At 42.7% G+C, this 27,427-nt stretch overlaps 2 protein-coding genes across 3 annotated transcripts; one reads left to right on the forward strand and one right to left on the reverse strand.

Moving 5' to 3' along the window:
- Positions 1-335: 335 nt before the first annotated feature.
- On the reverse strand, positions 336-27,427 carry LOC119898447 (neuroepithelial cell-transforming gene 1 protein-like; the record flags this gene model as incomplete). Its single annotated transcript, XM_038712618.1, is given in 10 exon segments — positions 336-2,128; positions 2,248-2,434; positions 2,701-2,871; positions 2,984-3,241; positions 3,349-3,522; positions 3,742-3,804; positions 4,248-4,412; positions 4,557-4,664; positions 14,383-14,445; positions 27,364-27,427. Coding segments are annotated over 10 exon segments (1,726 nt in total), but the record flags the coding sequence as incomplete, so codon positions are not given.
- On the forward strand, positions 18,492-20,798 carry LOC119898449. 2 transcript variants are annotated; one of them, XM_038712619.1, is made up of 3 exons: positions 18,492-19,676; positions 19,805-20,077; positions 20,224-20,798. In XM_038712619.1, the coding sequence occupies exons 1-3, from the start codon at positions 19,339-19,341 to the stop codon at positions 20,753-20,755; spliced, it is 1,143 nt and encodes a 380-aa protein (XP_038568547.1). In that variant the 5' UTR covers positions 18,492-19,338; the 3' UTR covers positions 20,756-20,798. The 2 variants fall into 2 exon arrangements, with proteins under 2 accessions (XP_038568547.1, XP_038568548.1); XM_038712620.1 differs by having other exon boundaries at positions 18,699-19,676; positions 19,805-20,087.

Here is a 27,427-nt window from a genome sequence, read left to right on the forward strand (position 1 = left end):
ATAATTAGTGGTTTTTGCAGAAGCCAGCAGAGACTCAAAGAAGTCTGCTGTTTGTTAAGAAACAGTTCATCACACAACCCACACATTAAACATGCAAGATATATCCTGTAAACTAGTGAGCTTTAGAGTTTATGGTATCCCGTTTTGTGAATAGACACTCGTCATTTATCTCCGTTCCCAGTCTTTATGCTACTTGCTTCATGTTCAGTATACAGATATGAGGCCTGTATCCGTGTTCCTATTTAAGTTATCAAGAAAACGAGTAACAGCATTTCCCAAAACACTGAGCTAAGGCGTTAACTCACAGTAAAGAAAAATAGACATTAAACCAAAAGTTCAGTTGCAAATCTTACACAGATCTTTAATGTTCTTTTAATTACATACAGTTCTTGACAAGCAAGTTGCCCTTTTCACTTTTCTTTTTTTTTCATCTCAACAGCAAAACAATCTTGTACAGACATACAAAAGCCTTCTTTTGTCTCCCGTCCCCTACATACTTTTTTCCATCAATTACACAATTCATTTGATTTTCACCATCTCTAAGCAAGATATCATATTAACTTATACAAAAAGTTAATAGAGTTTAATGTCTTGCATTGACAATCTATTGCAGTTCCAAAACACCTTTATCCATCTTTTCTCTTCAACCTTCAACAATATTCTCTTATTTTCAACCAGTATTTTACATGTTTAACTGTCCTGTCTGTCAGGACAAGTAAATACACCCTGCTGCCTCAACTGGTGCAAGCAGTGTTCACAACCAAAGCTCCATGCAAGATGCTACACTGAAAAGTGATGTTTCATTCTGAAAAGTCAGCTTTTCAAAAACCAACATGGCTCAGTTCAAAATTTTGTTTCAAAACAAAATTCCTCATCTCTTCTCAGACATGATTTTGACATTGAATAATTTGCTAACACACTTCATAGTGATGTCTTTGTTCTAGAGAGAAACTGAAATCTCATCTGTTGCTGGATTTAAATTAATGCCTCTGACTGCAGTAAATGCAGAAAATAAAATAGTGTTCTGATCCTAATATCCGTCATTAAAGGAATGTATAAAAAATAAGACGTCATCTGATTAATCAAAAAAAATCAGACCTTTACAGAGAAATATGGAACTTAGTGTAGTACGTCTCACTGTTTTGGGGGGTTCTCTTCCTTTCTGGCCTGCTAAGCATGCTCGAAATTTCAAACAACTTCACCTAAAAACTAAAACAGTGCTGCTTTATGAGTCCTAAAAAAATACAATACATTTTATGATATAAAAATGTAAAACTTTCATTAGCCCCCCCCATAAGGTCTAAATAATGCTTAAATATCAAATTAATAGTAAACAGGATTGAATGCACCACCTCTATCTTCAAGAAATCAACAAACTCATGACAGATTCATGTGTGTTTGCTTCTTATGCTTCCCTTTGTAGAGCTGGTACGAAGCCGTGCACGTCTCTCCAGAATACTGTCTCTGTGGGGTGCACTTGGATGGAGGTGTAAGATAAATAGCTGCCGAAGAGGACAGTAACACAGAACACTGTTTTAATAATACGCACGCAGACACACATAAATACAAGTCCCACGCTCCTCCATAGTTTTGGTTTTAAACATTGATGTACAAAAATATCTGTCCAGGAGTCCATTTTCTCCTTTCACCTCAGTTCACACCATAGTCTCTTTTCTCTTCCCTAAGGAACACAGAGACTTCTTTTCCTTTTTGGTTTTGTGTGATGTGAGTGAGGAGAGTGGCGACAATGAAGATGATGATGTCGTCAACGAAGACGTTGAGGAGGAGCAGGATGAAGGGGACGTCGTGGTGGGGCTGGAGGTTGTGCTGTTGCACGGTGAGCTGGGGGCAGACTGAGAGGCCGGCTGTGGGCAGTTCTCGTCTGCTTCCTCCATGTGTACGATGGCGGAGGCGGAGGAAGGGCGGCGCTTGGAGCGAGCGTCGCTTGCAGGCGGGGAGGGTGTGGAGGGTGTGGAGGGTGTGGAGGGCTGGCTGAGGGGCCTGTAGACGGAAATGGCGCTGCGGAGGCAGTTGAGCCACTGCTGCTTGTGGAAGACGTCATTGACCTGCAGCGTGTGGGACTGCGCCTGGCTTGGGTCATGGGAACGCACACGGAAAATATTTTTGGCTGTAGAGAAAGTGGAAAAAGTGTTTTAGAATTAGCAAATTGATATATCTGACAGAAGACAATCTATGTTGCTACATGAACTGCTATGAACATTTTGACGTTTTTGACACCGGCCTCACCTTTGTCTGCGTTGCTAAAAGCGCCTCTGAAGGAGCCGCCCATTCTGACATCTCCGTCCTGCAGGTCCTCCAACACAAGATCCTGCACCGGGATTGGTTGCCGGTAAACCTGGAAACAGTGGCGCTCGTTCCGGGTGACGGGACGGGTCAGGACCAGCAGCTCGGTGAACAGGAACACATGCAGCTTCTGTAAGGAAACAAAAAACAAACAAAAACATTGAAACCAGAGCACTGATATTTTACATAGCCACCAAAAAAAGTTGTCTGGAAGCTGTTTACAGTTATCAAAGTACATTCTCATTTGCTTAAATCATAGGATGGTTGGTTGTCAGTGAAGCAGGCAGTTACAGCCCGATTGCCTTATATGGTGTGTGAGGCTTGTGTTGATGAGTGAAGAAGCAGCTGAAGGAGCACTGTGTTGATGAGAGGAAGGTGCGTGATTGTTTTCCTCACCGTGCCGCTTTTGTTTCGTAGCTCCCCGTGACACAGCAGGCTCTTGCACTGCTCGATGAGAGGGTCTCTCTGCCTGTCATCCAGATACTCCAGCTTGTCTATGTAGTACTGGCACTCAGACTCTCCCTTCTTCATGTTGATGTCAGACAGCACACCCTGGATGATGGTGATCTGAACACACAAGGAATCAAAATATTAGCTTCGGTCACCTTTTAAGATCTCACCAATCAATCTCAAGATAATGCCACACTCTGGATTAAACAAATCGGTATCCACGACTTACCGCTTCATCCAGGCTGGCAGCGTCTGGGTGCTCCGAGGGAGTGTGTTTCAGAATCTCTTTGAGAAGCAGTGGGTACTTGACCAGTCGAGAGCGTGGGATGTCCAGGAAGCTCCACAGGTCCAGCTTCCTGCTGAAGGGCGACTCAAGGCAGCGCTGCAGGAAGTCCTGCACCCGTCGGTCCTGTTTCTTCTGGTCCAGCAGTGCCTTGGCTGCTAGCTGGTTGCTGCAGTAGTCTTTGTAGGCGTTAAGCCTAGGCAGCTGGAGGAGAGGCGGGACACTTTTACTAATGCCGCCTTCCTTACTGAAAACTCAGCTGACTTTTAACAGAATGAAGAGGTTGAGGTATTTTGTGACAGGACACTTACCCAGCTTACGACAATTTGTCCAATCTGGCCCACTGTCCCATCTGGCCCTGTGGCTTTGGAGAGCTGTGCCAGGAGGTCCTCATGCAGAGGGATGTAGGTATCCAGGTTGCCGAAGATGTGCGTGAGCTCTTCCTCGGACATAATGGAGAGCTTCAGCATTGGGTCATGGTACGCCTGTGCACGGGAGCAGAGCCAAAACAGTCAAATAACAACATCCCATCAGATGCTAAGAATAGCTATTGAAGAGCTTTAGGGTTACAAGAGAAAGACACAGGAATAATTCCTGTCTTTTTATAGTTCCTGGCTGGGCTATGTGGAAGGCCTGCCAGACTCTGAATTAATCTGTTTGCTTTATATGTACTCCCTCTGCCTCAGAGAATCAAAAGTACAAACCTTGCGTGCGAGCTGGAGGTCCTCGATCAGGTCCTGTTCTCCACGAGACAGCTCAAATATGGCCTGAGAAAAGGGAGGAAAGATACTTTTTTAGCAAACCACATGAATCAGGATGTCATTACATTATTGCAACCAGTTTCCAGTAGACAAAATCTAAAACTGCACTGGTGCCAAATGACTGAGGTCAACTTCGATATCTTTGGCTTCAATGACTGCTCTCTCCCTCTACTTCTGACAGTTGGCTAAGATGTCTGACATATGCAGGACAAGTGGGGGTGGGTAGGTAGGGCAGGAGAGCGCTAGTCTGTTGGCTTGTAAAGTATATGTGAGTTTACATAGACTAGGAAATGAGCCATGGGTGGCTTTTAGCCACATTTAGACTATTTGACACAAATACCACGGGGATGTGTGAAACTAGTCTGGTAGACAGCTAGAAGTGCCCACGGTCTAGATTTCTGACTTTGCACACTCATTTATCTATAACTTGTCTAAATGCTAATTCTCACCTCCTGTCGCTTGATCTCTTTGGTGGAGAAAGCTCCTTTCTGGTGGACGTCTAGCGTCTCCGACCACAGTGTACTGTTCCTCCTTTTGGGCGGTGTAGGGGCCGCTGCCTTGCTGCAAGGCTTCTGGGGCACGACCGGCGTCTTACCATCTCCCCGGAAGGAGGCCTGCAGATGTGAAAGAGGAAGCCCCAGATGTTAGATGTGTTGCAATTGGAAGCCAATTGTTTAGTGCAACATACAGAACAACAACAACAAAGAGGTGTTATTTGCACTGAGGAACTCTTTTTGTGGGATGTCGCGGCAGCTTACCTGGATGGTCTGGCCGAAGCGCCGGACGGCCCCGTTCTTCACCGGAGAGATTAGGTTGGCTAGCGACGTCACCCTGCCGAGAGGACGGACACGCTTGTTGCTGGGTTCCTGAAGAAGCAGGAGAAAAATGGAAGGACAGATAAGTAAATTTTGTCATAGCTCATGTCAAAGAAAACTCTCAACTGTTCTTTCTGTGTGCAGCAGCACTGAACGAACCGATCAGTAATGCCAACTGTGAGATTTTCACAGAGACCTCAGCGGTAACTCCCTTATGACTTCCTTGTGATAAGTCGGGTCATAAATCCTCATTACTGACCCCAGTCCTTGCGAGGAGACAGGAGTAGCTGGAGCTGAGGTCGAGCTGCAGTCAGACAGACTGGCGGACCAGCAGACAGACATACTGCGGAGGAGGAAGCAGCTCCAGCAGCTGTTGGCTCCATCATGTGAAGAGTTTTGAGCCAGGACAGCCCACTGAGCACAAAGACCCTTTATGACTCCTGATCTGGAGGGGAAGGGGTTCTGGAGGAATGCCAGGAATGCACGAGACCCTGCTCTCAGCTGTTCAACACCCCTCCCCGCACACACTCTGCTACTATCTGGCCCGGCAACAGCTACAACACCACTTGAGAATGGATCCGTACCATCACTCAAACAGCGTGAGATAAACGCTTCTTGATTGCTCCAGCTCTTTAACTCCCTTTCCCAGAGACAAAAAGCAACAGCGACAGCGTGGCAGTGTATCAGGACTGTTAAGTTACACGGACCGCCGCTGTAAGTCAGCGATAGGCCCAACAGTCATAGAAAGACAGTGAATCTGCCCTCTCTCAAGTGTTTACACGGTGCAGCGTTGCAGGGGATGCAAGGTGGTGTTTATGACTGCGAGCTGAGACAGGCTCTTCAAGAGGCCTCGCGTGAGAACAGCACTACACCTAGGCCAGGTGACCCCCCTCCCCCAAGAGAGCTGCTTGGCCTTGTGCCAACAACAACAGGCTGCAGGAATCAAAGACCTGAAGATCTAATGTAATGATTTCAGCCCACAGAGCCTCTTCAACAAAAAACACCATGGGACAGCCACAGCCATAATTAGCATTTCCTAAGTTTGCATTCCCCTAACATTTAGCATTTTAAGAACAAACACATTCGAACACTGCACCGTTAAAAGCTGCTGGTGTTTTCTCCTGACTCAGGCCAAATGGGATTTTGCCTTGGCTCAGCGAATCGGGGAAACAGAGCAGCCATTGAGGCTCCGGGCCCTACGGACACAGCTGTGGAACAGATCAGCTCAGTCTGGTGTGGCCTGTGAGCTGCGGTCAAGTCACGGTCCGCTGTGGTCAGGGTCTCCACATTGGACCAGAACAGCCAGACAGCCTGGAGAACCCAGGAAGCCCTCTAGTGGCAGAGGTCAGCAAAAATATTCCACATTTCAACTGCTTTGACTGCGGTCTACATGCAAAGAGAATATTTTGACTTCTCTGTGGGGACTAGACATGCCAGACTCCAATTTGCGATCTTTTAGTAGACAAAGAAAATAAAGTGAAAAGCACAAGTTACAGGAGGGCGGGGGGTTCCAAAGTCAATATTGGAAACGTATGATGGCTACTGTGCCCTTCCTGTCCTTTGGGAACCGGCCCCAGAATAACACAGGGCCACTAGTCCCACTCTTTGTTTATCAGCTGTTAAGTGCAACAGTGCAGGCAGACGGGGAAAGTTGCTATTCCTAGCAGTTTGACCCACGAACTCCATGGAGGTACGGCAAGTCTGGCTCACTTCAGGAAACCAGACAGATCCGGGGTTTGTGCTGCTGCTTTGATAACCATTATCAGTGGAACAATGACCCAGACATACATACTGTACATGTGTGGTGTGCTCCTTAAACTCCTAACCTAAGATTACAACCACATAAACATCGGGAGTTTTTTCAGGGAACCCTAAAAGCTCCCTTCCTGCGTTTTCTCTTTGATGTAACCCTGTGAGTGCTGTGAGATCATACCCCAGATGTCCCTGCAATTACAGCACAGCCTGAGCTGATAGGAGCTGAGAACAGAACTGCCAGAGCACAAATGAAAGAGTCATGGTCATCAGTAAGACAGCATAGGAAACTCCCCTGTGTCATTCTACAAGAGTGTCTCAATAGTGGATTTCTGTGAAATCAGGATTCGCTTCATGACTTGTCCTTCTGCTTTATCAAGTGGTTTACTGTCAATGAAACCACATCTTCCTGTGGTCTATTCTGAAAGAGAACTATGCATGCCTTAAAAGGGGAAGGAAGGAACTAAGTAGTGGCTTTTAGAAGTAAAGAGAGCACACCTGAATTTGCAGCTGAAGGAATCCTCTCAGGCTGCTGTGCTGAATTTGCATGAAAGATCACCTGGTTTCACTTAAAATGCCAGAGGCCAAAAGCAGTGTAATCCTAGACAGGGCTGAACTAAAAGGATGCAGTTGTTTATTGAGAGTTTGCCCCCTGTTGCTTCGCTGTTTGTGCTACTTTGAGTTTACTGACTGTCCTGAACTCTCCCTATCCCACCAAGGCTGAGCTGCCTGCTGGGATGCATACTTAAGAACGGACAGGGAATACACAACACAGAGGGGGTCAGTTCACTATTCACTACTTCATAGGTGCAGAGCAATTCAATGATTAACATTTCCAGGTTAGGCAGTATCTCAAGCATTGCTTTTAGTGCCCAGTCACAAAGTTCAAAGTCTGATCTTACGGGCACAAGGCAACTGGAAGACCAAACACAAGCAGTGTGTGCCCAAGTGAGATAAAAACAGGGTTAGGCGCTGATTCACTCACAGTCTGACAAAGATATGACTTCATCTGCATGAGTTCCGGTCAAACACTTACTGAAAGAAACAGGTAACAGCTAAACAAAGTAAAATATCATCAAACACCGCCATCATGTGCATTCTCACCTCTGACTCTTTGTTGGCTTGGTTCTGGTAGTCTATCACTTGCAGAGTCCGTTTGATAGGCACCAAGCTACCCAGTTCATCGTAAGCCACCATAGCTTTCAGTCAAAACACTATATCCTTATTTTAATCCTGGCGAGTCAGCTCCAAGTAATCCACGTCAGAGAAAAAATAAGTTGATAAAAATCAAAGGTGGTGTGAGTAGAATACCCTAAAAAAATAAATACCCCTTCCCCCCGTGCGTCGTGTTCTTTCCTCATGGGCTGGAGCGCTCTGAAAGCTCTCCTCACACACACTTTCTAAACTTTGGTCTGAGGTGGACGGAGGGAGAGAGGGCTTTATAGCAGGAGGAGAGACGGGGGGGAGGAGCTCTGCTCAGCCCGCATGGCTGCAGATGAGGCAGGCAGGTTTACATGGAAGTGAGGAGCAGCTGCCCGCAGGCTGGTGAAAAGAGTAGTGATTCTTTGTAAGATCACGGGTGAAGCTTACTGCCAAAAGCAGCTGACATATTCAACCCTGATGAGGCTAAATGAAAGTTGGAAGAAGACTAAACCCTATCTAAGGTTATATGAGATTTTCTTAGGAAACTGGGTTAAGCAGTAAAGTCTGACAGTTTTGTGCAAATTTTTATATTTGAGGGTCAAAAAAACTGATACTGTGAGAACTTTTCAGCAGATATTTGTTTTTTTACATAAACACATAACAGAAACATTACTGGCAATCAGTCTTCACATCTGGTTACAAGAGTTGTAAACAGATCTGTTACCGACGCTTCTGTTGTTCAATTAAATTTACTATCAAAGACAACAGCATGAGCAAATAAAAAAATGGTACTTTTGAACAGTAAATTTACCTGGAAATTACTGTTGATGTTTACTATTAGAGCTGAAACAATTAACCTGACAAGTTTTATAATCATTTAAGTAATTTATCAAGTGTGTTTATCAAGCTGTTTTATATCTTTCTAAACATTTTATAGACAGATAAATAACTGAAAAATGTAAATAAATGTAACGATACAAAATTGTTACTTGCATAAAATAAAGCATAAAACAATTTTAGAAAATCAGGCTGAAATATAAATGATAATATAGCAGCAATACACCAAAACTTTAGTTGTTAGTTAGACTAATTGCTGAGACTAATAACTGCAAGGAAAGTTCAGAAACCAGCCAAAACACGGCTTCAATACTAACTTCATTTTACTACATTGCTGTAATCACTAACGAGCGTTACAGTCTTGTTGACATAAAAGTCAAATGACATGGCACGTGCTCCAAATGAATTCTGTTTTGTACTTTTAATGAACAAACTACAAAGTAATATTTACATGGCTATTTCTTGTTAGCCCATTAATCAAAGCAGTCGTCGCTCTCTGCTGTCCTCTGAATCTCATCAGCTGAACTGGGGGAGGTGATCAATTAGAATATAAATGGGGAAGGGGGGGGCAGTGTGACACACTCAGCCAGATGCTAAACTGAAACTTGTATATGGAATGCCACTGGAGGGGGAGAGGAGGCGGAGGGGGTCCGGTGCGACTGCCATATGTTGATTGGTCTAATAGGGCAGAAAAGGGCAACATGTTTGACAGTTTCACTAAAGACAAAGAAGCATTCTGAAACCGAAATCAAACCTGTTGCTCTTTTTCATGCATATTTGCACACCCACAGGCACGGACACATGGCTGAAGGACAACCACACCTGAAGCCCCATTTTCTACATGCCCATACAGCTGGCGCACAAATGCACAGCAAAAAGTGGAGGTGTTAAGTCTGATGGGGTAGCTCATGTTGAGGTGCTGCATGGCAGGGTGTCATAATGTGTGTCTATGTTTTGGGCAAATGGACAAGTCTGTTCATGGCTCTGCTCCATCCCCTGGGTCGACATGAAGGTGAGAAACAGGACACAGGCTTCATGCTGTTGCTTTGGGTGACAAAAGACAGATGCTGATTGGGGTGTATACACGTTGACACGTTTTTCTTTGGGTTTGTTGACAGAGTGGTCAGAGGGGCTCATCTGCTGCAGACCAACAGGACGCCAAGTCCCCAAAACAAAGTGGAGTGGCATCATGAATCAAGTTACTTTAGTCTCAGAACAAATTGTACAGATCACAGCAGAGCGAAAAAAACTATGCAGACTGAGGAGTCAGAGAGGCTCTAATAAAAATGGATCTGTCTGTCTGTGTGTATTCTGTGCGTGCCTTCAGAAGACGCTGTATGCAGTCTTGCTGTTACTCACTCTGAAAGACCTCGGGGTTGAATCAGCTGTACGTCTAGCCCGGCCAGAGCACAAAAACTAGACACAACGTGGCTGGACCTGCCTGGCCTCTTCGCCTCTAGTCACACTAACATGCAGCTGGAGTACAGTTGGGATTTATGCTCCAAAAACACAAACGGCAGAATGCGCTCAGAGTGGTAGGATGAGTCACGCAGTGAGAGGCGAAGGCCCACCGCTGTCTAACCTATGCCGTGCCAGGGACGGACTGAGCCTCGGGGGCCTGACTGGCTGAGCTCAACTTAACCTTTGCATCAACAGCAGTGAGTACAGGATAGGCAGAGCCTAATTACAGCTCTGGGGACGGCAATAAGCAGACAACTATGGACAAAGAAAGACTGCTGACTGACTTAAAAAACAAGAGACAGGGGAAATGCTGCTGCCCTCTGCTGATGGAGGGCAGCAGCAATAGAAAGGAGGGGTGCTGGAACATTTCTTCTTTCTGGGTAGCAACAACTGACCTATCAGATCAGTCACTTTTTAATTGAGCCACAAAATGATTATTGCTCCACCACAGGCTCCCAAGAAGAGCTTCAGTGCTCCTTGGAACACTGATTTTAAAGTAAAAACGTTAGACAACTCTATTGAATATCAGTCACATAATTGTATCCAGACATGACTACAGATCACAGAAAGACCCACAATGCTTGCACGAGTGTCATCTCCCAGTGTGCAGGACGCTTGACTCACTTCTTACAGTCAGTCCCCTAATTCATTTTCTCACGAGTATCATCATTTAATGCTATCAGATAGCACATGCAACTGCCAGTGTTATAATGTCCAGTGCACAAGCGTATGACAGCAAGACACTAAGATGAGCCTTAATTACTGGTCGCTCACACGCTGTTTGAAAAGCATTTTGCTGGATGTTGTTTGATTTTTCCAATGCAATTGACATGAATAAAATAATACTGTAGCTTATTAAACAATAAGAATTAGACATGTGGCGGTACATGGTTATATTTTTCTTTTAAAACATTTTACAGCCTAATCTGACATGAGCAAAATCTTAAAAGGGCTTCTCTCACAGTGATTTGTGCTTTATTAAACTGATATTATTTTTTCCCCATGAGATGGTTGGGTGATAAATGTTTCACAGTTATTTAAATTTATTTATACACGAAACCCACATGTTAAACTGTCGTCACATTTAGGTAATATTGATGCCCATTTCTGAAAGGGGCATCTGCATTTTTTATATTCCTCTAACTTGAATATTAAAGGAATATTGAAGTTCAGAACCACCACCACAGAGGGTTTAGAAGTGTTTCTACACAAGGCCCCCAGTTAGGGTGTGATTGAGAGATCTTAACTACTATCAATAAAGCTTTCTGTTCTGAGGGCAAGGAGCTATAAATACCTCCACGTTCTGTGGCTACAATTAAATAAAGATGAGGAGACAGAAGATATACACTGTGATCTAGTCACATGACTCACAGCCTGTAGAAACAATGAAAACCACAGTTTCAAACCAGACTAACATCTTTGAGTTATTCAACACAGCTTTCTTGTTCTCTTTATTGTTGTTTTGTCAATGTTCACACACCCAGAGCAGCCCTGGTTGCTACCAAACACAGCAAAGTAACAAAGACTCACACTGAAACTGCGGGCGCTTTGTAAACTGAACAAACTGATACAATGATAAAGCTTGAGCGGACAGATACAAATCTAAAGAAATAATTCGCCAAGCTATTATTAAGTAATTGGTAATGGTGGTATTGGCACAGACACATATAGATGTTCTGTATGTATGGTACTGGGCGACAGAACAGCACTATATTGCAAAGGGAGACCTTGGTGAACAGCTGCAAGCAGATGATATGCATGTTTTCACAAAAAACTATCCTGTGTATTCTTTCAGCGTTAACATGCAGACTTTCAGTAAAATGAAAGCAGAAGAAGTTTCATTTTCAAGCTTTGAGATCGTCCAGGAATACAGGCTTAAGTTATGACGCACATCTTGTAATGAAACGTAAAACAACGTGGGCATCCTTTAAAGTGAAATTCTTATTGCAACAACATTCTTACTGGCAATAAAAGGCACTCAGGCATGATGTTAAGGCAGGCAGGCCCAGGCCTGTGGTAGGCAGGCCCAGGCCTGTAGTAGGCAGGGAGACACCTTTATTCATCTACTTAAGTTAACTATTACCTCACAGCGTGCTGCACAGCCAGCCGACAGGTAGATAGTCTGAATACAGGAGGGATTAGGGAAGTTCCACAGTAAATTTGGGTGATATAATATCATGAGGCGTCATACATTTGAGGTTTTTACAAACCCTTTACTTCATGGTAGCTATTACATTATAGGGTGAGAGAAGTCATGAAGAATAATGTGGCCCTTTTTCCTGTAGTCTAATGGTGTACATTTCAGCAAGAGATGGTAGCTCCTGGCCAATGGCTTTTGATCCAGTGCGTACCATTTTGTCCAGATGTTTCATGTCTTGTGCGGAAGGGTTTCCATACAACACAGTCATTTCCGAAGGTGAGGATGCTCTTCATCCCAGCATTATTAAACTGCATCACACCTTCCTGTGATATTGAAAGCTTTTCCGGATATCTTAAAAAGAAAGTACTTCTGTACTCTTGATTTCCTACTTTAAAGAAGAGCAGATAGTTACACCAAAGAATGTGTTGTACTCCACCTGATAAATTTCCTGGCCATTTATGAGTAAGGGTAGATTTCCACTATGAATCTTACGTAAGTCGTCCACTTCTTCTTTTAAAACCTCAAGAGGATGACTAACATGTGTGATCAATAAATGTACTATATTTGTGGTACCATTTTTTAAAATCTCAAAGGTGTTTTGTAAAAGGACCAATGTCTAAACTGACCACCTTTATCCACTTCATCCTACCCAGTTACTTAATTACCATAGCTAGGGGGACCGACCAAATACACTGACTGCTATCCCCTGAGCCAAAATGCTAGCATGTGGAGATAAGGTTGAACTGAAGTTAAGTGCTCTGCAAACACAATCAAACATGCAAAATCATTTGCGATGACACCCAAATGCAAAGCTTTACAATAATATTGAACAGCTTGAACTGCAAGCATTAGCCTTATCATTATTAGATTATTTTATATATATATATACACACACATACATATACACACACACAAATAAATAAATTATATATATATATATATATATACACACACACACACACACACACATACACATACACACACATATCCTTCTAGGTCTGATTTTTACTTAACAACTCCATTTGAGCCAAAAGGCAGTAGCAAACCAGCAGCCATATGGTTAAGGGATTTCTACTACAGCCGCCTCTGTATGTGGAGCAGAGTGTGTAGGGATTAGGCTGCGCTGGAAGAGGCTCAATTAGAAAAGAAAATAAAGTCTGCTCTGATCTGAATCAAGGAGTGTCCCCCATGACTCTCTCAATAACATTGTTCAAGCTTTGTTTACCCAAATCAGAGCAACAGATCCAACTGGTTACAAAAGTCCAGGCTGTAGGTCTCCGCTAATCCCTCTCATGTGGGCGCAGGACAAAAACAGCCAGTATGGAGACAGAGTAGACACAGAGAGGCCACGGGCTGATTAGAAACTGTCTGGTCCATTAGTACTGCCTTCGGTCCAAGAGGAGTTTTATACACAACTATTTAAAAGTAAGAAAATTAAGATTTGAAATAAAGCTAGTTTGTAGACATAATTCTACTTACAGTATACTTTCACTCTGATAAACTACATGGCATGAATGAAGCTAATGGTTACAATAATTATAAGCTTTCTCCAGAATAGCAATGACAAATCACTGGCCACATATCCTACATAGGTGTGCTCATGTAACACCCACACACCAAGTGAGGTATATTTTCCAACCCAGCCACTCCCGCCACTCAGAACCTACAGACAGTAACAGGTTACTCAGCAAACGAACGTAAGCTTTCTCTAGATATCTTCCGGTGATATGCTTAGTCATTTTCATGAAATGCTCTGAACAAACAGAGGATGCACCAACTTCCAAGAGAGCAAGAGATCAGATGTGGCCCTAGTTTTCAGATAAGCAACCTGGAGTTTCTTCTTACAAACACAGTAAACAAGAGTAACCTGCAACAATGATACAATGGCTGGAATTTATGCTTCTGTATATTCTGAATTTGTGATGCCTTTATTGCATTGAGTTTTATTAAAATTATAGACCCTGTTCACGGACATTCTGAGGGTGGTTCACACCGGCCTTGTTTAGTCCGGTCAAAAAGAACCCTGGAGCGTTTACCACCTTGGTGCATTTGGATGGGTTTGTTGCCTTTTTACATGTCAACTGTATGACCAACAATAAAATGTAAAAAATGCAGTTTTAACCATATCGCTTTTGTTTACAATTTCTGGCCCGTTTTGCCTTTGTGAAAGCAAACTGGACCAGTTGGAAAATTGAAACAATGTATCATCGTCGGATTGGTTTGCCTCAGTTAGGTTAGGTGTAAACCTGCCCTGAAGGTGGGGTTAGCCGTACCAGGTGCAACAACTACAACTAACAACTACATTCGTTTTACATTCTGTTCAACACCATAACAAAAACTTTTGGGTGTTCCTGAAACAAAATCTTACTAAAGAGTGTGGAAGGCCTTGGTGTTTCTAACCTGAAGTGAAGCAGAACGTCGGATGATGTGTTTTACCTTAAAGTCGAAGCTGCAGAGGCTGACTGCGTCGCTTTCATCCTTCTCCCTGCGCTTCCGCTTCTGTGGAGAAATTAACAGGCAGACTGTTAGCTGGAAAACTCAACATGCATCACTGGAACAAGTTGACGAATCATTAAACATTCTTATAATGCAGAATGTGAGGAGTCCTGTCCACAAGTAGCAGGAGTCTGGAATACACACTGAATACAAAGTTTATTCAGATTTTATTCTCCCAGCTGCCTCCCCACTCTCACTATAGTAGCAATACAGATGGTTAAAGTATCTGTTAAACAGAATAATAATAAATAATAATAATAAACTAAATACATTATCTCAGATTGGGATCCTCTAAGCAAACACAAATTCTTGGAGTTTCATGCATTTCTTTGGAGAGTCCTGATTGAAAGAAAGAATAAAAGAACCTTGCATATGGAAACAACCAACATGTTGCGTATATTTATTTATTTAGTGTAGTTTCTGCAGTACGCATCCTTGTCTGGGTGCCAATACATGTAGAGCAATTCACAGCCACCTTATCCCCCCACTCATACTTTAGGCCAGTTACACTTATTGCCCCTATAGCTCTATTGTAAAGCTACAACAGACACTGCTGGAGGTCCTACTAGGCACAGGAAAGGGTTAATTAGGCAGCGAGGCACTTTAACACCTGCATGTGGACTGACTGACAGTCAGTCAGTCAGGGAGAGTCAGTTAGCAGGTGAGAAGGGTAGTCTGGCCTGTTGTTAAAGCCCTGAGGAGCAATGGCAAACCTCTGGGACCCCCGGGGCTCTGTTACCATGGTCCATTAACGATAGAGGTCAGACTGCTTCTGGCTGGACTCACAGAACGTCAAGACCTGATTGACCAGTGAGGTGAGGAAGGCCAAAATGGACACATAATGGTCAAGGGTGGCTGACGATCAATGACTGAGCTGTTTGTTTGTTTGTTTGTGTTGAAGCAGGGTGGTGCAGGGCATTTCCCCTCTGGCAGGGTAACCTGTTTGTTTTCCCACATCAGTAAAATTTTAAATGCTATCTGCTTAACACCTTTAAATATTTCCCACTGCATGCATTCCAGGTGGTGTTGTGACTGTTAGCCTTAACTTGCATTGTTTGTTTAAAGTTGGCTGCATCTTAATAGGAGGCTGTGAACAGAGCTGCAGACAACAAAAGATTGTGTAATTCACTTTTACTCAGCAAACGTTCATTCAGTAATCATAACCCGCAGCTGAGCAGAACAGAGAACTTTTACTGTCTGTTTTAAAGCTAGCGAAGTTATCTAGCATCTGAAGCACAGGGGAGATTTTTGTTTTGCTCTAGTTGATTCTTACTTCGGGCTAACCAAGGTGTTGGAAACAACAGATGAAACTTTACTTGGTCTTCAGAAGCTGCAGCGTTTAGTAAATGACACACTGTAACCTACACTGTATATTTATTGCCAGATTGACAACTTCACTGTCACTTTTGTGCTGTATGCTCTCTCTCACTCGCTCAACCACATACAGTACATTATGCACTGCCCTATTCCCTAAAGGAGCTACAGTACTCTTAACAACTCCCCTGGTGCTCCTAACTCCCAATCTAGGCAGAGTCAGCTAGTGGTAATAGAACCGCTAGCTGCATGGCTAACTGAGTTGACTAATGGCAACTACAGTGAGCAGCATTTAGCAGTTACTGTGGCAAAAAATAAAGCTATCTGTTCCATCAGGAAACTACGTAAATCACAGAGTTGAGACCAAGCAGCTGGAGGACATCAGACAGCATGTTTTGTGAATAAGCAATCCACAAGAATCCATTTAGATCCTGCAAATATGAATGCAATTTTACAGAATTAGACAATTAGAATTAAAATGTGAACAAACCATTTACAAGAAATTAAAGTGAACTCAATCGACCTGCTGTAGCCAAGCCTGAGCACAAACCTTCCTCCTGGTCCACATTGACTTAAACTGGGTGCTCACCTGACCATAATCAAACACATCAAGGGACATTGCTGCAGAGGGGATTGTTATCAGGTTTTGTGTCTTCGCCTTGGACCGACAACATCTCATGTTTTAATTTTGTTTTGAAGAAGGAAGCTGCGCTCTGCTGCCACACTGGAGACAGGCCACAGTTTTGAAGTCAGGGAACATTTCTCCCCAGGGAAGTGATCAGAAGATAAATAACGGTGCCAGCTCAACATTGTGATGCCTGTCAGCCATCGTTGATGGCCGATGGCCTCGTCTATCTGCCAAACTCTAGAGGAAATATTAACATTTTCTTTTTGGAACATGACATTCATGCGGTTCATCGCAGCCAAGACGTCAGTCAGAAAGTAAGTCAAGGCAGGGAACATGTACCTTTGGAGGCGCTTTCTAATTAAACTGGGCAGTCTTTCACAGCTTCCTCCCCTACAAACTCCAACATCAGAGAAACCCAATTGGCACGTAAGCCCTTAACGGCTCTCTCCAGCGACAGCCAATGGTTGTGTAGCTGATGGTTGTTTAAGGCTCAGCAGGTCGTGTTCCTCCATTTGGTTTAGTCGGTGTGTTCAAATGGGGGAATTGTGTGCAGTGAATGTTTACGAGGTAGGGACGTTTGTGCAACTCCAGCCTTTCGACCCACCATCACACTTGCTCCATCTCTTCCCAGGGCATCGACCTCAGCGATAGCTACACCATGGCCTGATAGTACATCTTTTATTTTTGCTGTCATGCACTCTGCAGTGCCAGAAAGTTTTACATAATTGCCAATGAACACAATTTCAGGCACATAAAAAGGCCAACTGTGATCTCTCTCCCTCCCAGATAGATAGATATAGAGATAGAGAGACAGGTAAAGACAGAAAGAAAGAGAGAGAGAGAGAGCAAGAGAGAGAGAGTGAGAAAAAATTGGACAGTATCTGTGTTTGTGTGCAGGAGATGTGGGGAAAAATAGAACATTCAGGTTATAAAAATGTTGACAAAAGGGAGACAGAATAGCAGTGGTGGGTACAGAGAAGCAGGTCAGCTGAAGTCTGCAGCTTATTGCACTTGAAGTGTGCGTGCTAAATGGGAATGCTTCATCCAAGCTAAATATTGCCTTAAGCTCAGGTCTTACACATGAGATAAAAACGTCATTAGAGTCATTGCTGGGCAAAAACTGACACAGTGGGGAAAAGAAGACGAAAATTTGCCGTCCTTTTCCTGCCACCTTTGGAAATCCCTCTGTCAGCAGCCTGCAGATGAAATAACACACTCCAAGCAGCGACTTGCTCAAATGGGTGGGCTGGGCTCAATGTAAACACTCAAAAACTCAGCCTCCCTCTCTGCTCATTACACACACACACACTCAGGCAATAGAAATGACTGCAACCTGGTTACTCTGTTTCACATCTGGGTAGACAAGGATGATGATGTACACATACAAAAGAAACAGCCATAATGAACAGCTGCAAATACTACACACGCTTCAACACTTTAAAGATAGAAAATGAGGGGGTTTGCTTTACCGTCTTCAGACACCAGCCAGAGGCTTGGTCTGCTGCCTGTCAGATTCAAACAATATTTTAAGTTTAATTTTTACCATGACATGGGTTGATCGTTCAAAGAAAAATCCATCCTTAGACCTGAAAAACTGGTTCCTGTCTAATGAAGGCCAGGGTCAGACTGAGCAAACTAGCCAAGAAATGTTTAACTCATACAGTTTGGTGGAAAGGAAGACAAATATTGACTGTACGACAGGAAGAGGTGGAGGAAGAAAGACGGAGCTAAAAAACAAACACAAAAACAAGACACAGATTCGTTTGTGTTACCAAAGGTAAACATTCAAAGGCTTTGGCAGAGTTGCTTGTGGAACAGTTCTGCAAAAATAAGTGTACTGACTTCAACTGAAAGTGTGAAAGATTAACTGTATACTCTGTGAGGGCGTGGGGGCATGGCAACAAGCTGGGTGGAGTGCCCCCCTCCCCCAGCTGTCATTGTTCTGCTCCATCTCAGGTGACATGTAAATGAGCTGGTGTGCTGATTTAGAACACATGCACCCAGACCTAGCAGTGTTCAGACTGACATCAGCACTATGTGAACAAAAAACACAGCCACTTTAAGAGACTACTGTGTGCTGGGGACTGCTGCAAAGTAACGTATGGTGAACCTGGCTTAACTTCGCTCTACATTGCATGTCATTCCTGGTACAGTACTTTGTAAGGTGAGAAAGTGAATAATTCTACTGTTTCCCCCTCAGTCGTTAAGATGGAGGCTCAAATGATAACTAGTGATAACTTTCCAGTTGTAAAATCCTTCTTCATAGTATACACTGCAGTATTTGTGGGTCTGAAAGTTTTCAATACTGATACCTTGACTTTGATACCGGTTACTTTTTTTGATACCAACTTTATAAAATCCATTTTAACAAACTAAATGATACATTTTGGTACAATTACTCACTTCAAAAGAAAGAAGCAGTTAAAAAAAACTGGGAGTAGCTGGAGAAACTGTTTTTTGTCTTTCTCTTTGCTAAAGAGCATGTGCAGCTCTAACAACCATCCACCGTGATAAAATTAGGAGTATTTCTCTACGTTTACCAAGGGCAATACAGTTTTTCTCTAATGCTAAAACACAAAAGCCAATCCTCTAAACCAAATGACCAGTTGTCTAAACACATTTACTAAATCTAGCCATCATTTTCCAATATCATAAACACATTTCACATGAAGACACAATTCACAAAACACAATCCTCCGTTCACATAAATCTTAACACATTTTTCCTTGCTAAAACACAAGTTGCAAAAGAACTCTGCTCATATTCTCAAATGAAAGCTCATGTGATGCAAAATGCTTGCCACAGTCAGCAATATTTGAACAAAATGAACACACCTGGCGTCATTCATTACACACAACGACTCAAAATTGAAAACACCTGTTGCAAATGCTGTGACCACATGTATAAAAGCAAGTTCAGAGTGCACGGTTTGCTGAAGATTCCAAACAAACACAATGGATGAAGGCAGAGTCAGGGGAAGAGGTAATCCGAGTCAGAGGAGGGAGAAGAGCTGGCCAGGGAGGAAGAGGAGCAGGCCAGGAAGAGGAGCAGGCCAGGGAGGAAGAGGAGCAGGCCAAGGAAGAAGAGGAGGAGGCCAACAAGGGAGAGGAGAAGGTCCAGGAGGGAGAGCAAGACAACCTCGCACCATCATTACGGACGAGATGCGAGCAACAGTCATTGACCATGTCATTGTCCATGGCATGACAATGGCTGAAGCAGGACTAAGAGTCCGTCCAAACCTGAGTAGGTTCACCGTGGCCACCATTATCAGGGCATTCAGACAACACAACAGGTATTGTACTCTATTGCTTTCTTTGTCACAATACAATTTTACAAGCCTGTGAAAGTAGTCTATTAGTTTCAAATCAGTTGTTACTGTATTGTAAAACATGTCAATTGACAACACGTTTCTTTCTTTAGAGTTGAAAGAATGCCACATAGAGGTGGGAGGGTTGCCATATTTACAGCGGCACAAGAAACCCTCATTGTGGATATGGTTCGTGAGAACAACCTCATCAGACTCCGGGAGATCAGAGACAAAGTCATTGCCGATAATGTGAACTTTGAGGGCATTGATGATGTCAGCTTGGCCACAATAGACCGAGTTCTCCGGCGCCAAAAGATGCGGATGAAACAAGTCTATAGGGTTCCCTTTGAGCGAAACTCTGCACGACACAAAGACCTACGTTACGAGTATGTGCAAGTAAGTATAGATCCATGTTCACAGTACAGTTAGTGAACATACTGTGTTGCTCAGTGGCCTACATTACTTCTGGACAATACTATGCTACCTGATTGACTGTTGTTCTGAACACCTGTGCACTTTCACATTTTCACAGAGGATATTACAGTTGGACGCGATGGCCAGACCTCATGAGTACCTCTTCCTGGATGAGGCTGGCTTCAACCTGCAGAAACGAAGGCAAAGAGGCCGTAACATCATTGGCCAAAGCTAAAAGATATCCTCCTGGACCGCCAACAACACCATCCTGGGCCCGAACATCCCATTATGTGATCATTTGGGACAATGTACGCTTCCACAGAACAAACCAAATCAGAGAGTGGTTCACCACTAACAGTAACCACTTTTTAAACGTCTGTCTGCCACCCTACTCCCCTTTCCTGAACCCTATAGAGGAGTTCTTCTCATCGTGGAGATGGAAGGTTTATGACAGACAACCATACACTAGAGAGAACCTCCTAAGGGCAATGGAGCTGGTGTGTGTTGACATCCCAGTGGAGAACTTCCAAGGATCGATCCGCCATTCCAGGGCGTTTTTCCCGTGGTGCCTGGCAAGAGACAATATAGCCTGCGATGTGGATGAGGTGATGTGGCCCGATGCAGCTCAGCGACATGATGCCGCACAGTGATTGTGGTGTAAATAAAATAAATAAAAAAAACTTCACACCCTGATCATGTTTTCAAGAGTACTGTTGTGTGCAATAGATTCTGTTTTTGCATGAGTTGTGTTACAGTAGTGTACAGAATTTACTATAGATTTATACTCTTCATATGAAACTCACAAATCTAAATGCCCAATCCTCTGCAGAGATCTAAGAAGATCCATTATTGTAAAGTTTCTAAAAATATGCATTGGCAGTTATGAAACAAAGAACCTTCTCACAAATTGAGCATTGTGTTTTCAATTGTTTTGCTGTAGTGTGTAATGATGTGTATAGTGTTTACATTTTTGAAAGCTTCGAGCTGCTCTTTTGGTGTGAAAGTTTGAGTTTTGAAGGGAGAAGGTGTGGTTGTGTTTATGTAGCTTTAGAAAAGGGTGTTGTGTTTAGACATTGGAGAACATGGACGAAACGTTTGTGAAATGTGTTTTAGCATTTGAGAAAAACTGTAATAATCGCAATATCATTTTCCTCAATAACATAACAAATGTTCAATATATCGTCAATAAATGTTTGATTCAATTCATTAGAATCAAACAAATTAGCACTTCATTTTTCTTTTAAGATATTTATTTTGTTGAGGAAAAGGGACTGAAAAAAGATTTACTAATCATATTTTTTGAAAACAGATTTTATCATAATAGTTTTGAATGTTCTACCTCAGATCCACTATTTGGCATCAAGTGTTTGTCACGTTCTGACCATAAAGAAAAGTTTAACCACACAATTAACCATTTGGTTTCTTAAATTTTCAATCAGCCTTTAAACTTAAAGAAATAATGATTTCACATTTATTGTGATAATTATCAATATTGAGTGGCATGAATTCTTTTTTAGCGTGATAACATTTATGGTCATATCGCCCAGGCCTACGTTTACCTGTCGGTCTGACTGTGTTTTCGTTTTAAAACGGAGACCTTTTGCTACATTTGCACCGCCTGTCCAGACTAAAACGGCAAAATCGAAGACCTAAAACGGAGAAGTTTGAAAACGTTGCCAACCCCGTTTTTTGTTTTAAAACTCCAGGTAGTGTTTTAGTGGGGACGGGCAAAATAAGAGGACTCAGCAGGGCTCTACGGTGCGACCAATTTGCATGCATATGCCCCTAAACATCAATACGTGCGAACCGGAAAAATTACTTACTGAATGATTAACTACAACTTATTGAAATCCCCCCCTACCCCTCCCGCCATGCTGCTAATCATTCAAAAACATCCCTCCCCTAGTAGTGGGCAGAACACGACACAAAGCTGGTGTCAGTCAAATGAGAGTTGTCGAAACTGGCAGGACAAAAGCCAGCTAGCCACCGGAGCACCGAGAGAGATCCCGGTGGGCGGGTCACTCGTTGGCCGCTTGTGCAGCTCGTTACAAAAACAAAGACAGAGATGTCAGCAGCTGGAGCGGTGAAACAGAAGACAGTATGGAGAAGGTAAGGAGGTTTTGGGTTTGGCTAGCTGGATATTTAGCCATATCAGGTGCCCTTTGTTGAAACATGTTCAACTTTTCATAAAACTGATGTGCTCGCCACTGTCACTTTTTGTCAACTGACCAATCACAGCATGGATGGACATAAAAATGGTTAGACGTCCTACAGTAAACTTTCAAACGTGAACTTCTCCTTCATGAATGGTTCTGATTGTTGCTGAGTTAGTAGCATTAACAAATTAAGAGACCAATGTAGGCCATTTTTCTTTTAATTTTACTTTTAATGAATAAAAACAACTCACAAATACGAAACTGCTAGCCTCCTCCTGAGAGTAACACGTTCCACTGGTTCTATTTTCATCTGATTACTAAAGTTATTGTCATACTATTGAGTATTCTTGTTTACATTAGGTGTGGCATGGGTTTTGTGAGAGCTGATGGTGTATCGCAAGTTTTTTGTGATGAGTGATCAGTGTTTTAAAAGCTGTTTTCAATGTGTCAAATTTTCAAAACATCCGTTTCAATATTTTAAAACGCTTTAAAAAGATTTTAAGGCCAATGCCAAGTGTCCAGAAACAAGGGTCTTCACTGCCAGGGCTCCAGTGGTTTCACCACTGGGTAATCCATCCCCACAGTGGCGAGGAGAGGATGCACTGGGGATCATACAGGTTAGCTGTACTAACTAGCTAACAAGCAGCACAAAGTTAACTCATCTGCGCAGATGAGCAGCTGGTGGTAAAAAAACAAAACAGTGAGCACGGCCTCTGGGCATCAGTGTTTTTTTTATACTGGCTCACTGACACTGATGAGATTTACTCCTTGGTACCGATTGAGAAGGCATTTTTTAATATTCAAGAAATATGGTTCCCAGCCCTACTGGGGTGTCTCATTAAAATGGATGAACATCCACTAGGAGCAACACCTTGAATGCATCAAGTATCAAGAATTCAGTGATAAAAATTCTGCTCTTTGTGGAATGCTGAGGAATCTTCAGACATTCAGCGGTTAAAGAAGTCAGTCTTAGTTTAAATATAAATTGCTGTTGATACTGACAAAGCCTTCCCACAATAATTACCAATGTTTGCATGAAAAGCCAGACGCGACTCAGCATCTGACAGCCATATTAAATCATATCATCTGATTAAAGCTGGAATGTTGCATATCAGACAGACCACTCTTGAGGCCGACATCTCTGGCCGCCTGAACATGTTGCTTGTGGAGACAAAATACTCAGAATCTGACTCTTGCTGTAGTTAATTAACTTATCACATTCCACCAAATGGCAGACTGGTGTGCTCCACCTTGGCAATGGGCTGGAAACCTGACTCACATTCTTGCCATGACAGAAAGCCCCGAGGCCTCATACCTGATGTAGTCTGAGAGAATGCACCAAGCGCCCGGGGAATGCTGGCCACGCCTGCTTCCAAGGTTTGCCTGATGGCCAATGCACCCCCACCTATACCTGGCCATGCCCCAGTCAGGGCTAAAAAGAATCCTCCTAACCACTTCAAAGCCCAAAGACCTGGCTAGACTTTATTCAAAGTCTTGGCAAAACCTTCAAGCTTAAAGTGGCAGGGTTGAGATAAGAATGGCAATGAGACAAAGGCACTTCCAGGATTTTTTTTTATTTTAATCGCTTGCTGTTTGGTAGATTTATAAATGACAGATAAAATGAGGGGGGGAGTAAATTGAAAGGGTGAGCTAACGAGGTCCATATGGGTTCTGGTGGATGAGCTAAGTGCGCCATGTTTGCAAATCAAAGACAGCAGGCTGGCACGAGATAAAGAGCCACTGGCCTTCTCTCTAACCCTGCTTTCATTACTTCTCATTTGCCTTCAGAGGAGCGAGGGATTGTATTTTAGGCAGCTGTAAACCCTGAAATGCCTCCACATTCTTCATTCTGCATGCAGACTAATCTGTTCGCTCTTTTCTGTTTCTAATCTGCTTGTCTCATTTAAGGCTGACTGTAAACCACGTTCCTCTAACAGAGGGGGTAAGAAATCAGAGCAGGCTTGATTTCCTTGATCCAGCATTTGGTCTCTGATTACATGAACAGGCCTTGTTCAGCCATAAGGGAGCCATATAACAACAGTTGTTACAGTTCCTCAGTGAGGTAGGCCTATTAGAAGAAGATACACGCTCAGCGCTGGGAGTTGCCAAGGGGAAAGCTAGCCTGGAATGTAGCGCAAAGTTTAGAAATTTCAATTCACCGACAGCAATCCAAAACGTACCAGGATCAAGGCTGGTGATTGCTATGAAGGTTGAGTAGAGGCCAGATTCAGATCTTAAGCAGCCCTTAGTGAAACAAGGCCAACATTTTGGATGGGTAGTCCTCTCCAATGAACTTGTCAGACAGTCATAACTTCTGCTAAGAAGTCTGTAAATTTCATAGTGCACCACTTAAAGAATCCCTTCTCAAGCGACATAATTAGGTTACTGTAACATGTGATCAGTTTAACTACATTATAAGTAACGCATGTTAGGCAGCTAGGTCAAATGTCTATACCATTGCATCACGGGTTACTCTCATGTGCCAAAACAATCCAAAAGCAAAATGTTTCATTATGCTGTGGTTATGACAGTATTAGCCTTGCTAATATTATCTAAGCATACTGACAATGGAACAATCAAGGGCTAATGCTAAATTTAAGGTGGCACTGAGAAGCTCAACTTACGTTGTAGGCCAATTGTTGGCAAAAAATGGTAATATTAGTAAAGTCAGACGAGTAGTCCCAGAGTCCCTAATGTCAGTAACTTGTATAAACAAGTGGAATTTCGAACATAAGTGCGCTAGCTAACATTACACTAAAATTAATTACTAAAATTAAGTTAACACCTAACTCGTTATATCCAATCTGTGATGGCTAGCATTTGCTAAATCAAAACAACTTAACCATATTATTGAGGCACAATGACATCCAAAGTCAATACAAAGACACAAATTAAGGGAAAAGAATAGACAGAGTTGAAAAATATGTGTGTGACAAAGGGCTTTGTTGGAGTGTCATGTGGGGAGGACTGGGCAGAGTGGAGGACCAGAGCCGATGATTTCTATTTAATATATTTTCTCCTTTCTCTTGTTGTCTTGATTTCCTTTTTCTACATGCTTCATACACTCGTACATTGTCATTGCAACACATCCTTTCATTTGCACAATGACATGCCTACAAACTGAGTACTACCCTCACCTGCAATTATCAAATAATAAACATTAACTGTAAACATATGCACACTTCAACCAATGTAATGGTCTAGTTTTCTTTTTTTTGTGTAGCCACCAACATACATTTATTCACTGATGCATTGATGTCCATAAAAAAGGTTTTCTTTTCTTTATAATTAGGGATGTTCTGAGCCAATCCTAAGGATCGATGTCGGGGCCAATCCGCACATATATTTATGGATCAGTATTGGCTAGATTAGAGCCACTAAAGATCTGATTCTTTCTTTACTATACTCTACTGTGGTCTGTAAACTCAGCCTCCTCCTGTTGAAGCAAGCTGCGTGTGAATGTGAAAAATCTGATTGCACCGGGAATCGACTCTTGATCTGACAATGCTGTGGCACCAAGGCAGTTTGTATCTTGCCTTCCTCTTGCCTTTTTTGCGAGTTAAATGTTTTTATTGTGGACTACTATTGCTATGACACCCCTCACTTTCGCACCCCAAAAGATTTATTTTCTTATCAGTTATAAAGGTCCTACATTTATGACCACAATAAATAAACACTGACAAGCCAAGGCTACAACAAAAGTAAAGGAGGCTCTTTTAACACAGATATTGCTCAGGGACTGGCATTACAAAGGATTTGCTCCTAATTTTCCTTAAAAATATTCCTAAGCATCTTTAAGGGATTTTTGTATTTAGGATAATGCTTAATGTGCTTAAACAAGTAAAATTCAAATGACACTCCAGTCTGCATGGTTTATCTTGGTTACAGTGGCTGTGAGCCAACAAGGAGCTGCTTTTCATCAGTGTGACAATGAACAGTGCTACGTTTCCGAGACTTTGTTGAAAACTCTGAAGCAAGATTTAAAGCCAAAAGACGTCGTTGTAACGGGAAGCGGTGCTCAAGTGTACTCCCAGTTTGGACAGCAGGACAGAAGTCAGCCAAAAGCCAGCTTGGAGAAATGTGCAGAAGGTAAATGTCACATCACATAAGTACTGTATATATTGTATATTTAAATCTATATTTTATGTGTCATTTTCTTGCTGCTTGGCACTTTAAGTCTTGGCTATAGACAGGTTTCTGTGTAACGTCATCACCGAGATACACGCGCAACCAGAGGGCAGAAAGCAGCACTCTGTCTTTGCGCATTACCTAGTAGCAGTGTTGGGCAAGTTACTCAGAAATTGTAATGAGTTACTTATTACTTATTGCACATTTTTAAAAAGTAATAATATTAATTCAATTAGGCCCTGTGATAGACTGGCGACCTGTCCAGGGTGTAGCTCGCCTTTCGCCCGATGTCAGCTGGGATTGGCTCCAGCCCCCACGACCCTGTACGCAGGATAAGCGGTTGACGATGAATGGATGGATTAATTCACTTATCACTGGGTATTAAAAATAAATAGTCACGTTAGTTGTTAAGTTACAATTACTTTCAACCACTGCACCACATCATTAAAAGTGATGGGAAGCCTGCTCAGCAGCGCATTTTAGAAATGAATCCACTTTACTGGAACAATAATTAACAGTAAGAGAGTCAACAACCAGTCGAACAGAAAACACTGCAGCCTCTCAGACCAGAGGATGCTGTACCTATAGGCTATTTAAAAATAATAAAACACAAAGCAGGTCGCTCCCGTCATTTTAGCTTATCGCGTATTCATAACAGCAGCAATGAGTATGATTTTACGAAGCAGTACGTTTTTTTAATGCCACTGTCTAGATAAAAAAAATCAAACACAAAACGTTGATTAACGCGCGCATCCAGTAGTGTTTGTATCTTTTTGTATACAGTCTATGGTTTGTATGCAAGAACCCTGTTTTTAGACTGCCTACCCCTTTCTTTTCTCTTCCAGGTAGTACTGACAGTCACCACTCTGCTGTAGGATATTTTGATTAAAAATAAACTCGTCAAACTGTATGTTAGTGTCTTGCAGATGGCCTAAAATAATCTACAAACTGGAAAGTATGAGGCCTGTACTCACCAGACTGAAGTCCCATTGTGGTCCTGGGGTGAGGAAGGTGAAGGAGCTTCCTCTTTGCAGTGAC

This window comes from Micropterus salmoides, unplaced genomic scaffold, assembly GCF_014851395.1.
Source record: "Micropterus salmoides isolate LMB-PRFRI ecotype aquatic unplaced genomic scaffold, ASM1485139v1 Ms_hic_scaffold_1133, whole genome shotgun sequence".
In the NCBI taxonomy this organism is placed as follows: domain Eukaryota; kingdom Metazoa; phylum Chordata; class Actinopteri; order Centrarchiformes; family Centrarchidae; genus Micropterus; species Micropterus salmoides.